Raw genomic sequence first — 14,976 nt, forward strand, 5'->3', positions numbered from 1 at the left:
GTATTATCTGTTCATGATCAACTATTTACAATTCGCCAACAGAGAGATGAATCCGTGAGTGATTATGCCGTACGCTTCCGTACACTCGCTTACATAAGCGGCTGGAATGAAACTGCCTTAATTACAGCATATCGCCATGGGTTATGTTATAAAATACAAAGTTTGATTGTTGTATATGAAGATTCCCGCTGTACTTTCTCCGCCCGCTATACCATCTGTCGCTCCTCCAGCACCTGAACCTATGCAAGTGGACTCAAACCACCTATCCACATCGGAACGTCAGCGAAGGATTAACACAGGGCTGTGTCTCTATTGTGGGGGAGATGGACACCTCTTACCATCATATCCAGTACGGCCTCCACGCCCAGCGGTGAGTACCACCCATTTACCACCTCAAATTGCTCCTCTGACTAAAACCTGGGTTACTCTAAGACATCTCCATTCTTCCATTTCAGTACAAGCCCTCATCGACTCCGGTTCAGCGGGGAACTTCATCAACCAGCAAACATTAACTCGTCTAAGTGCCAAGCATCATCGAAGCCCCGTCAAACTCAAAGTAACGACGATACAGGGAAAGCCGCTGGGCAAAGGTCTTGTCGGCTATTTCTCCCCCACAATCATCCTCCGCGTGGGACTCCTGCATGAGGAAGACATCACGTTTATGGTGCTGGAGGAATCCACCGCAGACATCATCCTGGGACGCCCCTGGCTTAACCAACACCAACCTCACATCCATTGGCCCACAGGTGAGATCCTGAAATGGGGAAAGTCTTGTCATCCTACCTGCATCTCTCCCCCAGTTAAAATTCCCAAGGTCATTCCTTCCATCAAGAAGTCATCCCTACTGGTCCAGTCCATATCAGTGGAAAGCCCCGAAACTAAAGTGGATCATATCATCCCTCCGGAATATTGGGCGTTCCAGGATGTGTTCAGTAAGCGGTTGGCAACGAAACTTCCACCTCATAGGCCATGGGATTGCGCCATTGACCTCCTGCCTGGAGCTACCCTTCCTAAAGGACGAGTCTATCCTCTGTCCATTCCGGAGCAGAAGGCCATGGAGGAATACGTACAGGAAGCCCTCACTCAAGAATTCATCCGACCATCTACTTCCCCTGCCGCTTCCAGCTTTTTCTTCGTGGCCAAGAAGGACGCAGGCTTGAGGCCGTGTATCGACTATCGCCATCTCAACTCTCAAACCGTCAAATTCAGTTATCCTCTTCCCCTGGTCCCAGTGGTGTTAGAACAACTACGCGGAGCCAAGATCTTCACAAAACTGGACTTGAGGAGCGGGGGACGGGTGGAAGACTGCTTTCATCACTCCTTCCGGGCACTATGAATACAGGGTCATGCCGTATGGGTTATCCAACAGTCCATCCGTCTTCCAAAATTATATGAATGAAGTCTTCAGAGAATACCTTAACCAGTTCGTAATTGTCTACATCGACGTAATCCTCATTTACTCCACGTCTACGGAGGAACACATCCAACATGTCACACTCGTACTCCGAAAACTCTGGGAACACCATCTATACCTCAAGTCAGAAAAATGTGAGTTCCACACGCCCTCAGTCCAGTTCCTGGGATACATCATCGACCCACGTGGCGTGAAGATGGACCAGGGGAAGGTGGACGCCATCACACACTGGCCTCAACCTGGCTCCATTAAAGAACTCCAACGCTTCCTGGGCTTTGCCAACTTTTATAGAAGATTCATCAAAAATTACAGTTTACTCAGCTCACCTCTAACTTCTCTCCCCCGGAACCGGCCCAAGTCTCTGTCCTGGAACCCCGTGGCCACTGAAGCTTTCCACCAACTTAAACAAGCCTTCAAGACAGCTCCGATCCTAGTTCACCCTGATCCCAACCGACAGTTCATCGTGGAAGTGGACGCCTCATCAACCGGGGTCGGAGCAGTACTTTCCCAGCGGCAGGGGGATCCTCCACGACTCCATCCATGTGCCTTCTTCTCGAAGAAGCTATCCCCGGCGGAGCAGAATTATGACATTAGTAACCGTGAACTACTGGCCATCAAGCTGGCTTTGAGGGCGTCATTGGCTGGAGGGAGCCCAGTTCCCTTTCGAGGTAGTAACAGACCACCGGAACCTGGAAAACCTCCGTGAAGCTAAGAGACTGAATCATCGCCAAGGTAGATGGGCTTTATTCTTCACGAGATTCGACTTTGAAGTCACCTATCGCCCTGGCTCCCAGAACAATAGAGCTGATGCCCTCTCCCGTCTTCATCAGGCAGATCCAGAACCAGAATCTCCTGAACCAATCCTCCCTCCAGCCATGATTGTAAGTCCCATTCAATGGAATATTGATCGTCTGATTGAACAGGAAAACCTTCAACACCCTGCTCCACCGAGGGGGTCCAGAAGGGAAACTCTTCGTCCCTCCTCAACATCGGATTACCCTCCTGGACTTAGCTCATACCTCTCCGGGATCTGGACATCCAGGCATGAGGCGGACCCTCTCGCTCCTACAACAGCGTTACTGGTGGCCATTGATGGCTCTGGATACTGCCCGGTACCTCAAAGGATGCTCCGTCTGCTCCATAGCAGACACCCCTAGGAGACTCCCGGAAGGTAAACTGGTGCCTCTGCCCATTCCTGAACGTCCATGGACCCATATTGGCATAGATTTCATGACTGACCTCCCTCCTAATCAAGGCAACACCTGTGTGCTGGTAGTGGTCGACAGGTTTTCGAAGTCATGCAAACTCATCCCTCTCAAAGGACTTCCCACTTCGTTTGAAGCGGCAGAGGCACTATTTCACAATGTATTCCGTCACTTTGGCATTCCAGAGGACATCGTCTCCGACAGGGGTCCCCAATTCATCTCCAGAGTCTGGTCAGCTTTCTTCCGTCTTCTAGGGGTGTCCGTCAGCCTTTCTTCAGGGTACCATCCACAGACCAATGGCCAGACGGAGCGTAAGATACAAGAGATTGGGAGGTTTCTGAGGGTATACTGCCACCGTAACCAGGACTGTTGGAGCCAGTACCTACCCTGGGCAGAATACGCTCAGAACTCCCTCCAGCAATCTACCACCGGGGTCACCCCCTTCCAATGTGTCCTCGGATACCAGCCTCCACTCTTCCCATGGTCGGGTGAGCCCTCGGAGGTCCCAGCGGTAGATCACTGGTTCCGACGGAGCGAGAGGGTCTGGGACTCAGCTCACGTGCATCTCCAGGGGGCAGTTCGGAGGCATAAGGAGCAAGCGGACGCTCGTCGAAGACCTACGCCGCAATACCAACCTGGACAGCAAATCTGGCTCTCGACGAGGGACATCCGCCTCTGGCTGCCCTGCCGTAAGCTGAGTCCCCGATACATCGGACCATTCATGATTGAACGGCAACTGAACAAAGTGACCTATAGACTCCAGCTACCTGCACAGTACCGTATCTCACCTTCATTCCATGTTTCACTCCTCAAACCCTTCACTGAACCTTTGTCTCCTTCATCCACAGAGCCTGGTGATGATGCCGTACCTCCTCCTCCAGCCATCGAAGAAGACGACGACATCTTCCGGGTGAGAGCTATCCTCGACTCTCGACGACGGGGTCCTCAACTTGAGTACCTTGTAGACTGGGAGAACTACTGCCCGGAGGAGCGTTGCTGGGTTAACCGTAACGACATCCTGGACCCCAGTCTTCTCACTGACTTTCACCGAGACCATCCAGACCGCCCCGCTCCCCGTGGCCGAGGTAGACCCCGTCGTCGCACAAGATCCCAGCCATCAGGAGCCGCCCGTGGAGGAGGGTGTACTGTCACAGCCACACCTTCTACACTCCCGGATTCGGACACTTACGCCACACCCACTCGTCCGCAATCACCAGAATTCTGAACACCTGTGCATCATCACCAGTGCCACATATAAAGCCATCCATCACCCAGTGTCTGGTCTTGCACCGATCTCCTCACCCTTACCGAACCACCTATCGGCTAACCTACCTGATCCTCCGAACCCTCGTCTTCATCATCTGTGTTCCTGTGCCCATGGTCTTCGTCTGAGTCATCCTCTCTGTCACCATCACCTACGGAAAGTTGTCTTATCACTGTGTTATCTTCGTGTCAAGATTCACCTGTGTCTGAAACCTCTGTGTCACATTAAATACTATTGGACTGAACCCTCTGTGTCCTCGTCTGTGTCTGACAATATACTTGTGAAATCAGTGTGAAATATATATATATATATATATATATATATACACTTTTTCATGATTAATCACATTGTTATGCTCAAAATTCTATAAAAAGTATGGTATTGTCCACTTTTTTTTCATTTAAAAGTACTGCAGTATAAAAAATGAATACAATTAGTGTTTTTCTGAAAACATTTTAAACAGATAAGGTGCTTTTTCACAGCAGTATTCCTACATTCCTACATAGCAGCCTAGTAGCAGTTGTTTATTAATTGTAAATCTCAACTTAAACATTTATGTAATCAAATTAAATTAAAAATCAAAACTATTTGGCTCTGCAAGGTTATTTACGTTTTTATAGAAAATATTTAATAGTTATAGAAAAACAAGTTATGCTTAGAGTCCAGGGCCTCCATCATAACATTATAACAGGCAACTTCCGAGTAGAGACCTGCACGTTCCCGGGACCCAACGCAGTAGATTGCAGCATGGGGCAACACTTGGTGGGCTGTAGATTAGAACAGAGTAAAGAAAAATATTTGTGCTTCGACTATTTGCCCTATTCAGTGTTCTAAAGTATAAAATTAATTTCTAAAAATAAATTTATCATACAAATAGAGAGGGTTCATGACAAACATTTAGTAATCATCTGAACACGACTGAATTAATTCAAGGCACACTTTTTCATTACGCATAAATCTTTAACCAGTATTTTTTGAATTTCACTAAACAAATGTTTGTGTGCCACGCAAACCAGCAAAAGATAAAGAAGCAAACATGTATCCCTAATAGAAAATATATCTGTATCTAAGCTGATTATTAGCCTACTCTTTACAGAGAGCTGGTTTGGTTTTTTAAAGACATGCAGAGACTGCAAAGCGGCTGTTTGATTGGTGATCGCGCAGTGCTTATTCCGTTCATTCATATATAATTTCCAAGCCTATAAGGTTTAAATCATTGCCTTATAAATATACACAAATAGTATAACATATATGATGTATTATTTTAGTTGATATTAGTCTTGCAAACCTCTGATTTCTGAGAGATGCACAGAGAGGCAACATCAATGCGGTGTATGCTCTTTTCATTCATAAAGTTTACATTCATCCACTTCACACACTCATTATTGGGTGACTTTAGGAGGTTTGTGTAAAATATTGCGCTGATCCCCTGGCTCACCTGTTACCTAGCAAACAACAGACTGTGCTGCAGCCTCAGCCGAATATTCAGGCTGAATTATTTGTTATCAGTTATTTGTTTTTGAAACCATTTTCTGTGCATTTCCGAAGTAAGGTATTCGGCTTCGGGCAAACCCATATATATATATATATATATATATATATATATATATATATATACAGTACAGACCAAAAGTTTGGACCCACCTTCTCATTCAAAGAGTTTTCTTTATTTTCATAACTATGAAAATTGCAGATTCACACTGAAGGCATCAAAACTATGAATTAACACATGTGGAATTATATACATAACAAAAAAGTGTGAAACAACTGAAAATATGTCATATTGTAGGTTCTTCTAGGTAGCCACCTTTTGCTTTGATTACTGCTTTGCACACTCTTGGCATTCTCTTGATGAGCTTTAAGAGGTATTCACCTGAAATGGTCTTGAAGGAGTTCCCCGAGAGATGCTTAGCACTTGTTGGCCCTTTTGCCTTCTGTCTGCCGTCCAGCTCACCCCTAAACCATCTCGATCGGGTTCAGGTCCGGTGACTGTGGAGAACAGGTCATCTGGCGCAGCACCCCATCACTCTCCTTCTTGGTCAAATAGCCCTTGATGCCTTCAGTGTGAATCTACAATTTTTATAGTCATGAAAATAAAGAAAAGTCTTTGAATGAGAAGGTGTGTCCAAACTTTTGGTCTGTATTATATATATATATTTATATATTAGGGGTGTAACGATACGCGTATTCGTATTGAACCGTTCGGTACGAGGCTTTCGGTTCGGTACGCGGTACGCATTATGTACCTAACGGTTCGTTGGACTAATTAATTATATTTGGAAAATAAAATAAAAATTGTGAAATATAATGATATGCATTCAACAAGGTAGCCCAATAACCCAAACGACATAACAGGCAATGCCCCTGACACTCCCGAAGAAGAAAAAAACACCAACTTATATGTTTATGTTAGGCTACTCAGTCAGGCGCTCGCTCACTCAGTACGCGCTGAAGGCTCGTTGCAAAATGGCCAATGCGTTTAACACACCAGAAATAGAAGATCCTCCAATAACCAACAGGTCTGGTGTTTGGGTGCACTTTACCAATCGATCGGGGCATCCAAACAAGCACGGAATCAAAATGGACTAGTATTGTACTGTGTCGGAATTTCCTGAGCAGTACGATACAATTAACAGGCCTGCACGTTATTAGATAGAAGAACTGTTATAAATAGAACGTATGCACGGGCAGTTTTGAAAACTCCACCTACTTTGCTCTTGGCATAGTGCAGCACAAATCGCGTTGTATCTGAAGGGCAACGCTGAGCCCAGGGTCCAGCGCACCGCATCCTGTGTGAAAGACCCTTTAGCCATTTTGCAACGAGCCTTTCAGCGCGTACTGAGTGAGCGAGCGCCTTACTCTGTAGTGAAAACGCAGGTTTTAAGAAGATGCGTAATTGAGCCCCGTTAAAATATTCCTTCACCCGCCCATTTCAGCCAGACCGTAATTCCTGTTTTTGTTCCAAAAAACATAAGCCAATTCAGTAAAAACACACTCAATATAAAGAGTTATAGAGTTCCATATAAAAAGTTACATCTTTGTATTTGTTCATAACTACTACAACAATATAACATTTTCATTTTTTGTTTTGTTTTTGTTTTATACAGTATGCTGCTAAGAAAACACCATAGAAGATGGGTAAAGAATAGCTCCATCATGTAAAAAACAAAAAAACATACTTTGTTAGTTTTAATAAATACATTATTTATATATATATATATATATATATATATATATATATATATATATATATATATATATATATATATATATATATATATATATATATATATATATATATATATATATATATATATATATATATCATTATTATAACATTATTTCACCTTATTTTCATCAACAGTGAAGACAGCACATCCAAATGAACACTCTAATTCTTAGTGAATTATTTATAAAATGTTTACTGTAAATTAAATTTGACATGTTTTTAATAGACATATTGCTTTTCACATAGTTTGTGTATTTCTCATCCATCTTTACACTTTTTTTTATGAATCATTTGATTTGTCATTCAATATCACTGTAATGCGGTGATGTGCTAAAATAAAATGCTTACTTTCAGAGTTGTGCTCTTTTAAGACTTGTGATTTCACTGTAGGCCCAAACAACTCCTGCTGTTCTCGTGACCCGCCTGTGTCTTGTTTGCATCACAGCTTTGGATATTTCATGTGTTGTTTTATGGCGGTATGAAATGATATTGTAAAAATAAGCATCATCCAGTTCATTCCGTACAGATGGCTCATCTATAAATTATAATTGTTTGATTCTCCTCTGCACCAGAGGAGATGTTTTTAATGGATAGCAACACTGTTGTGTGAATACGGAGTAGCTCAAACATTATTTCTCATCATTGCGAGTTGGTTTAATCCACGGGTCAGTGCGCTTATGCATCTCTTCCTCACTCGCTGCATAATGAAAGCATTTGTCTAGCTCTGACGGGTAAATTGTGTCTTTTGTGCACAGCGAAAAAAAGAGCCCTAGGAGGCGTGCATCTCTTATCTCAGTCACACTCCTAACCTCCTGTTCATTACTTATATTTACCCAATACTCTTCTGAGAAGAGAAGCGCATCTCACAGAACAGCGATTACTGTATGACTTCTGGCTTATTCTCTGTATGTCACTTTGATGTGTGTTGTGTATGATGTATGTTTGCAATTATACAGTCTATAATGTGTTTTATATATCATTTATTTGAACGCTTTGTAGACCGTATTATAGTATAAGCGCTTTGTGTCAAAACACTATTATATTTGTAATATCATGTAAATATTGTCCACTGTTGTATTTTGAATTATCATTGTATGTTATTCTTTGCATCATTTCAATCACGTTTTTGTACTATTGCTAGGTAATGATTAATTGCATTGCAAATTGCAATGATTAATTGCATATATGTGTGTGTGTGTGCTGTGTATATTTATTATGTATATATAAACACACACACACACACATGCATGTATATATTTAAGAAAATTTTGTTTTTATATTAAATATATTTAAATATAAATTATATGAATATACAAAAATATATACTGTATGTGTGTGTTTATATATAATACATTAAAATATAAAAAATACTTTAAAAAAATGGCTTGCCCCAAATTGACATTTTTGACCAGTGGTGCATAAAGGACCTTAACAATTGTAACTTAAATTGCAAATGTTTTTGCCATGGTTTTGCTGCATTATCTGTTAGATTTTCCCTCATTAACGGAATCACATGCTTTTCCAATTTGATATTTCTAATGAATCTGTTGTTTGTGGTTTGAAGGTCTTCATAATTACTTGCTGAATTAATCAATAATGCTAGATAAGTAAACAAAGGGATTGGCAATTAGACAAAAATCATCCTATTGTCATGCTGTCACGTCTGTTTAATTTCAAAACCTCAGAATGACATTGTGTTTGGAAGTGTTCTTGTATGTCTTAGGTAAAATCATTATTTTCTTTCTAAACTGACTTTGAAATAATCGAAAATTTAATTGGATAGTCAGTCAATAATTAATGTTTTTCGTTATTGAGACCAGCATAATTTGTATCTAAATTGCTTCAGGTGATTATACATAGAGAATAACTTGAAGGTTTGTCTCGAAACTCGACTAAAACAATTATTTATTTATTTATGATGAATTAGTTGATGGGTGACTTGTTTTGTGAATTCTACAGTGGGTTCAACTTTCCTGAACCCGGACGGTGACTCTGGGACAGAGGCGGACAGTGAGCCACAGCTGACCTTCTACACTGACCCAAACCGCAGCCGCCGTCGCAGTCGAGGTATGAGAAATGGTAACGTCAACAGCGCGTGGGGCTCCGGGGGTAAGGAGGATTTCCACAGCATCGCATGATTTCAACCAGCACCCCGCCTGACTGTGGCCATTTGGTGTTCATCTCACACTTTGTTCAGAAATCGAGCAAAGCATTAGTTGTGAAGCGCCTTGCCTTACAACTACCTCACTGAACGAGGCATTCCGTTTCATGTGAGATTTGCCATTGATTTGACATTGCAGTGGAATACTGTGTTAAAACAATTTACAGGAAAGCATAAATGCTTAACGTTTTTTTACTGTCCTCTAAATTGGACTGAGGGTCCCTGAGCAATTTTTGAGTTTGCTTAGAGAATTCTTCAGAGCCTCTTTGTGGACACCATGGACCTCCTCTGAAATGAATGACGACTAAATGCAAGCTTACAAGTATTTAAGCACCTTAAGCTTAGCAGCCTTGTCTGTAGACCACCATTCAACATTAAGTGGCATAAATGTGTGTATGTTAAGCACTAAGTCAGCATGTGACAAACCGGTTGGACAGTACTGTCAGACGCTAATGGCTAGAGTCTGTCTAAAACTCTTGAATTGTCCCCAGAGGAGCACTGCATTGTTTTCTGTAGAGAACAGACTGAATGCAAAGCTCCCTAAACTCTTGAGGAGCTGCCACTTGAAAGGAAGCTAACAGACAATCACTTTGCTTTAATACTATCTCCCTCTAATTACCAAATGTTTAAACCCTGTACTTGTCAAAAACACTACTAGTCAGCCGTAGCAACAACACCTTTAATTGGACTTAAGTTAATAATAGACTTGGCTTGTGTCACATTTTCTCCCTACATCACTGCAGGAACTGTGATTTGGTTAGAGCAGCGTGCTGATTTTGATAGACATGTTTGCATAGGTTTACCTAAAAAAAAAAAAAATAGGTTTTGATATGAACTGTCGTATTTGAGTGAAGTGAAGGTATAGTAATCTATTATAGCTGTGGCAGTTAATTTTATTAGAAAATATTATTATAAACCATTGTGTATATTATAATAATATAATGTATTAAGTAACAATTAAAAATAAAAGTGTTATATTACTTTTACTGTAAATGTTACATTGATACATAATGGTATGCTGGCATTTATCTCTTCATAGTTGGAAAATTGGAACTGTCTCCGAAAACTTACACAAAGGACAGAGGCCAGGGGACAAAAAAGACAGATTATTATTCTTATCTAAAATTAATTCTTTTTAAAATAGTTTTGCAGTAATTAGTCCTTGAAAATGTGGTCAAACTGACAAAATTCCCATAGCATACATCAGTACATGATTTACATATATTTCTGGCAGATGCTTTTTTAAGTATCTATTCTTTAACATTGCAAAATGTGGGTTCCTCTTTTTGTAGTTAACATGCTGCAGCATTACTGCAATGCTAAGTATCTACACAGATGTCATTTGTAACTTCCTTAGTTACTCATTTTCATATGCTGTTTATAATCAGTGTAAATATGTTGTTGTCACTTGTATATTGACTTTTGTCACATATGTGTATCATCTGATTTCCTTTCATATGTATTTCATTGCTGTTTCCAATTGTTGCATCTATATGTTTATCCTGACATGTTATTACTAGTTTTAAATGTCACTCATGTAAATAAGCTACTATATATCTGATCATGAGTATTGTTGTCCTCATACATTGTGAATGGGTGTATTTATGTCATCTTGTGTGTTGTATAATACTCATACACCATTTTGCCATTTTTCTTGTGCCATTATTTTACATGTAACAGATAAATAGGGCAGCACAACATCAAACCAGTTTAGCTGTATCAAAAAAAAAAAAATGTGGTCAAACAATTATTTTTCATATTTTGCCATTTGCAGTATTTAGCATAAAAGCAGCAGGCTTTAAAAGGTAAAGCTTTATCTCCCCGCTGCTCAATTCATGCCAGCGCTGCCGCAGCTCCCAGAGTTTGGCTGGCTGGTTTGATCCAGTGCTCCTTTCATGGACCACCAACCCTGATGTGGGCTGTTTTTTTAACTGCCTCCCTTGTGCCTTCCCAAGGTACACATAAAAATGTGAACTTTCCAGTCTCATGGCATCGCTCTTTTATTGCTTTCTCTCTCTTTCTGTCTTCTTCCCAGGGTCCCCACGGAGTCCTATCAACAAGACCACCCTGACTTTGATCAGCGTGGTGAGCTGTGTGATCGGCCTGGTCTGTGCGTCTCACCTCTCCTGTAGCCTGAACGTCAGAGTCATACTGCACGTTCCGGAGCACCTCATTGCAGACGGTAATCTCATCATCCGCTCTGCTTCCTGTCCTCAGCCCCCTGTCTACCCCCCACGACTTCTACTGTATTAAAGCAAATGCCATGCCGACTCTTGCTCTGTCTCTAGTGAAAAGGCAAACAGATGTGTGCTGAAAGCTTCAAAGAACAATCAGACACGAATGCATAGTCTCTAGTTGTGTTTCGAATCATGTACTAGGCTATACACCATGTAATTGCACTGTAAACTGTGTACATGGGCATCCAGTGAATTATTTTTTTAAGATTCAAATGAAACATTACTGTTTATTTATTTATTTATTTATTTTTAACATAGAAGTTTTTGAGACAAACATTTAATTTCATTTGGTGTTGCTGTTAGTTTCAACATGTTAGCTTGTGATGTGAATACAATGCCACTGTATAAAGTTTGTATAAAGTGTGGCAATTCCAACATTGCAAGAACAGTCTGGCGCTTCTGACTCACAGCCTGTAAGTACTTTTTCATATGAAAAGGATTTGCCAAATGATTCAAACACGCGTTTTGAGCAGTTTAGAGTAGACCTTGTTGTTTGTCGTTTCTCCAATCACAAATGCAGACATAGTTTTATGTATATACAGAGCGATAAGCAGCGCAACAAATAAAAAGAGAGTGTAAGTCATTATAATCAGTAACTATGTCCCCACTGGATGCAACAAATGCCTCATTTGTAATGTGTTTTATTGGTTTTGTCTCATCGTGCCAGTGTCCTAACATTTTATCCTTCCCTTCAGGCACACACGACATCATAATGTTAAGGGGCGTAACATTTCCCTCACATGCTTGAGGCATTCAGCCAATCACAATGCACTGGATAACTGACCATTCAGAGCACACCTCATTTTTCAGAATGATGAGCTTTGTAAAAAACAATGTGAGAAACAATAATGCACATTATGTGGAAAGTAATATGTTTTTTTTTTTTTAACCTTAAACCACATAAACACATTGCATTACACCAAATACACAAAATAATGCATTTTTTTTAGAAACGGCATCTAACCTCTTTAATATATATAAACCATTGTGAAGACTCAAGTTTATCGGTATTAAGAAGCTTTTAAAAATATATAAATTAAAATCTAGCCTTTAAAAAATCATATATTTTAATGAAAATGTATCTATTTAATAAAAGTAAATAATTTTATTCATCAAAACAGAATGTAGTACAAACTTTGATGAGCTGTAAAAAGCAGCCTTAAGGTTACTAATTATTATTGTTTATTTATTTTTTTATTTTTTTGATCAAATCAATAAAACTAGAAACAACTTAACGAAACATGAAAACATGTTTACTAAAACTGCAGGTAAAAAAAAGGATTGCACAGGGACACAAATGAATCATTATTAAACAATCAGTACATGAATTGCTGAATCTGAACAGACTGATTCAACTGGGATTTTGTATTGGAGAAAAGACTATTGATTGATTATTTCCTTAGACTGTTTGGCTGGGTGTGTGTGTGAAAGAGAGACAGAGAGAGAGAGAAACTGTGATGTAGCATTTTGTCACACTACACTGCATCGTTTTGGAAAAAAAGTAGCTATTTTCTGGAAAAATAAACATCATTTTGAAAACAGCAGAGTTTTCGTATGAAAAATTTAGTTAAGTTAGTAGTGATACTTTTAGTTAGTTAGTCCCTAGAACTACACTTCCAGACACACAACTGTAAACAACAGCTAGCCGCTTTCCCCAAGGGTCCTCTGTTTGTGCTTTGGATCTAAGTTGTCTTTGTGTTGGATATGTTGTTTTTATTTGTTACTGAATTTCAATGTTTCACCTGCAGGCCAAGACATACAGGCACTCTCTCTCTATTACCCTCTCTTCTCTTGCTCTTCCTTCCTTGCTCTTTTTCTTCAGCTCATTGGCATTTCAGCCGTCACTTCTAGAGTTTGGGCGATATGATGGATTGTGACTGGCTTTGCTCATCTGTCATTTTGTCTTTCATGCAGAGCTCTTTTCTATTGGGTCTGGTGCTTTAGGGTAGATTAACATTCACATAGATGTCTAAGTGGAAGAAATCTGAAAAGAGGAGACTTGAAGGATTCACAGTTCGCCTTTTGAATTGGAAAAATCTGATTTAAAATGTGTCTATAACTGTCTAACAGTATTACAGGGTAAAACTCGATGTCAAAGTAGATCTGATAAAACTTGATTTTTGCTGAATAAATTCTGTTCTATGTGGTGTTCATGGTTTTGAAATACACAGAGGGATAATTCAGAAATACGTCATGCTTTCAGTTCAGATGTTTTATCTTTACTGTTGTATCTTATCCACAGATATGCATAAACCATAAAACAGAGAAAAATGTGTATAAAGCATAGCTTCAGCTATAAGGATTCTGCTGCACTTTAAAAAGTCCAAAACAGTTTAATTCCTAGCAGTTATGGGGGGAATTGATCATGCTGCTTAAACACTTTCTTAGGTCTCTTAGTACTGTATTGTGCTAAAATTTTCTAGCATACAATTAGAGTTTTTTCGTTAATGAATCAGTTTAATAAATGTTTTTAATACACATTTTGATGTATCGCATGAGAAACGAGTGATGGAAACCAAAGAAAAAAGAAAAAAAATATTTCATTCGCAAAAAAAAGTTTTAAGCTCTATAAAAGAATAAGTGCATAAGCATGAGGTTTTTTTTTTTTTGTCTTGTGTGAAAAAAACGGTTAATGTAACTAATGGAAGATGGAAACACATTTGCCAGCTAAATTCCTCCATGCACATCAAAAAAGGCATGCAATTTCCACTGTGGGACAGCATAACCAGACTAACCAGCAATCTTGTTGCACAGTATCTGAAATGTTGTTAAGCTTTTTTTTTTTTTTTTTTTTAAATGCCGAGCAAAATCTGTCATCAAAGTATTTCTGTATAACTCTCCCTAGAACTTTCTTACATGACTACATTCCCAAACAGCAGGCATCCGCCTCTGAAAGCAACGACCACATTTATTGTGTTTCATCTGCTCGCTTAGAAGTGCAAGTAATTTTATTATATATGAAAATTATAAAATTCAGTAGCTTCTCTCACTTTTCTTAGTGACATTTATTGCCAGTTTATCATGAAGTGATGATTTTGATCTTTTTGGCTCGTTTGAAATGGTGCTTATTCGCAAATTTTTTATGCCACATTCCAATTTTGTGCTTAAGTTACATTTGCAACTTTGGATGGAAACCTGGCTAGTGACTTACTTAAAAGACAAAGGAAGATCAATACCTGCTGAAAAAGTCACTTAGCAAATCAGAGAATGATTCTAAACAATTCTTTGGTGAAAAGTTTCAAATCATGTGATGCATCAAAATCCCCACCATTACAGTTCTTTTTGCTCAATGACAAAATAGAAAATTGGTCAACATTTTTTTTTTTTTTTTTTTTTTTTTTTATCACAGTTACATAGCAGTTGTAGCTTCCATTTGTAGATTCCAGTTTATGGTTCATATTCTGAACACCAACTAATAGAGCTCACTAATTTACTTGATGACACTTCAAACAGATGTCCTCTCTGA

The 14,976-nt window shown here is 39.7% G+C and overlaps 1 protein-coding gene across 3 annotated transcripts in view; it reads left to right on the forward strand.

Annotated features, from left to right (window-relative positions):
• LOC127951225 (astrotactin-1-like) overlaps positions 1-14,976 on the forward strand; it is a 263,118-nt gene that overhangs the window by 81,395 nt on the left and 166,747 nt on the right. Inside the window, exons 5-6 of one of the 3 annotated variants that reach the window (XM_052549027.1) lie at positions 9,072-9,179; positions 11,309-11,455. In XM_052549027.1, the coding sequence (XP_052404987.1) occupies positions 9,072-9,179; positions 11,309-11,455 (255 nt within the window). Of the gene's footprint in view, positions 1-9,071; positions 9,222-11,308; positions 11,456-14,976 lie in introns of all 3 variants that reach the window. The other 2 variants (XM_052549026.1, XM_052549028.1) reach the window with 2 other exon arrangements.

The sequence above is a fragment of the Carassius gibelio genome, chromosome B2 (genome assembly GCF_023724105.1).
Source record: "Carassius gibelio isolate Cgi1373 ecotype wild population from Czech Republic chromosome B2, carGib1.2-hapl.c, whole genome shotgun sequence".
Taxonomy (NCBI): domain Eukaryota; kingdom Metazoa; phylum Chordata; class Actinopteri; order Cypriniformes; family Cyprinidae; genus Carassius; species Carassius gibelio.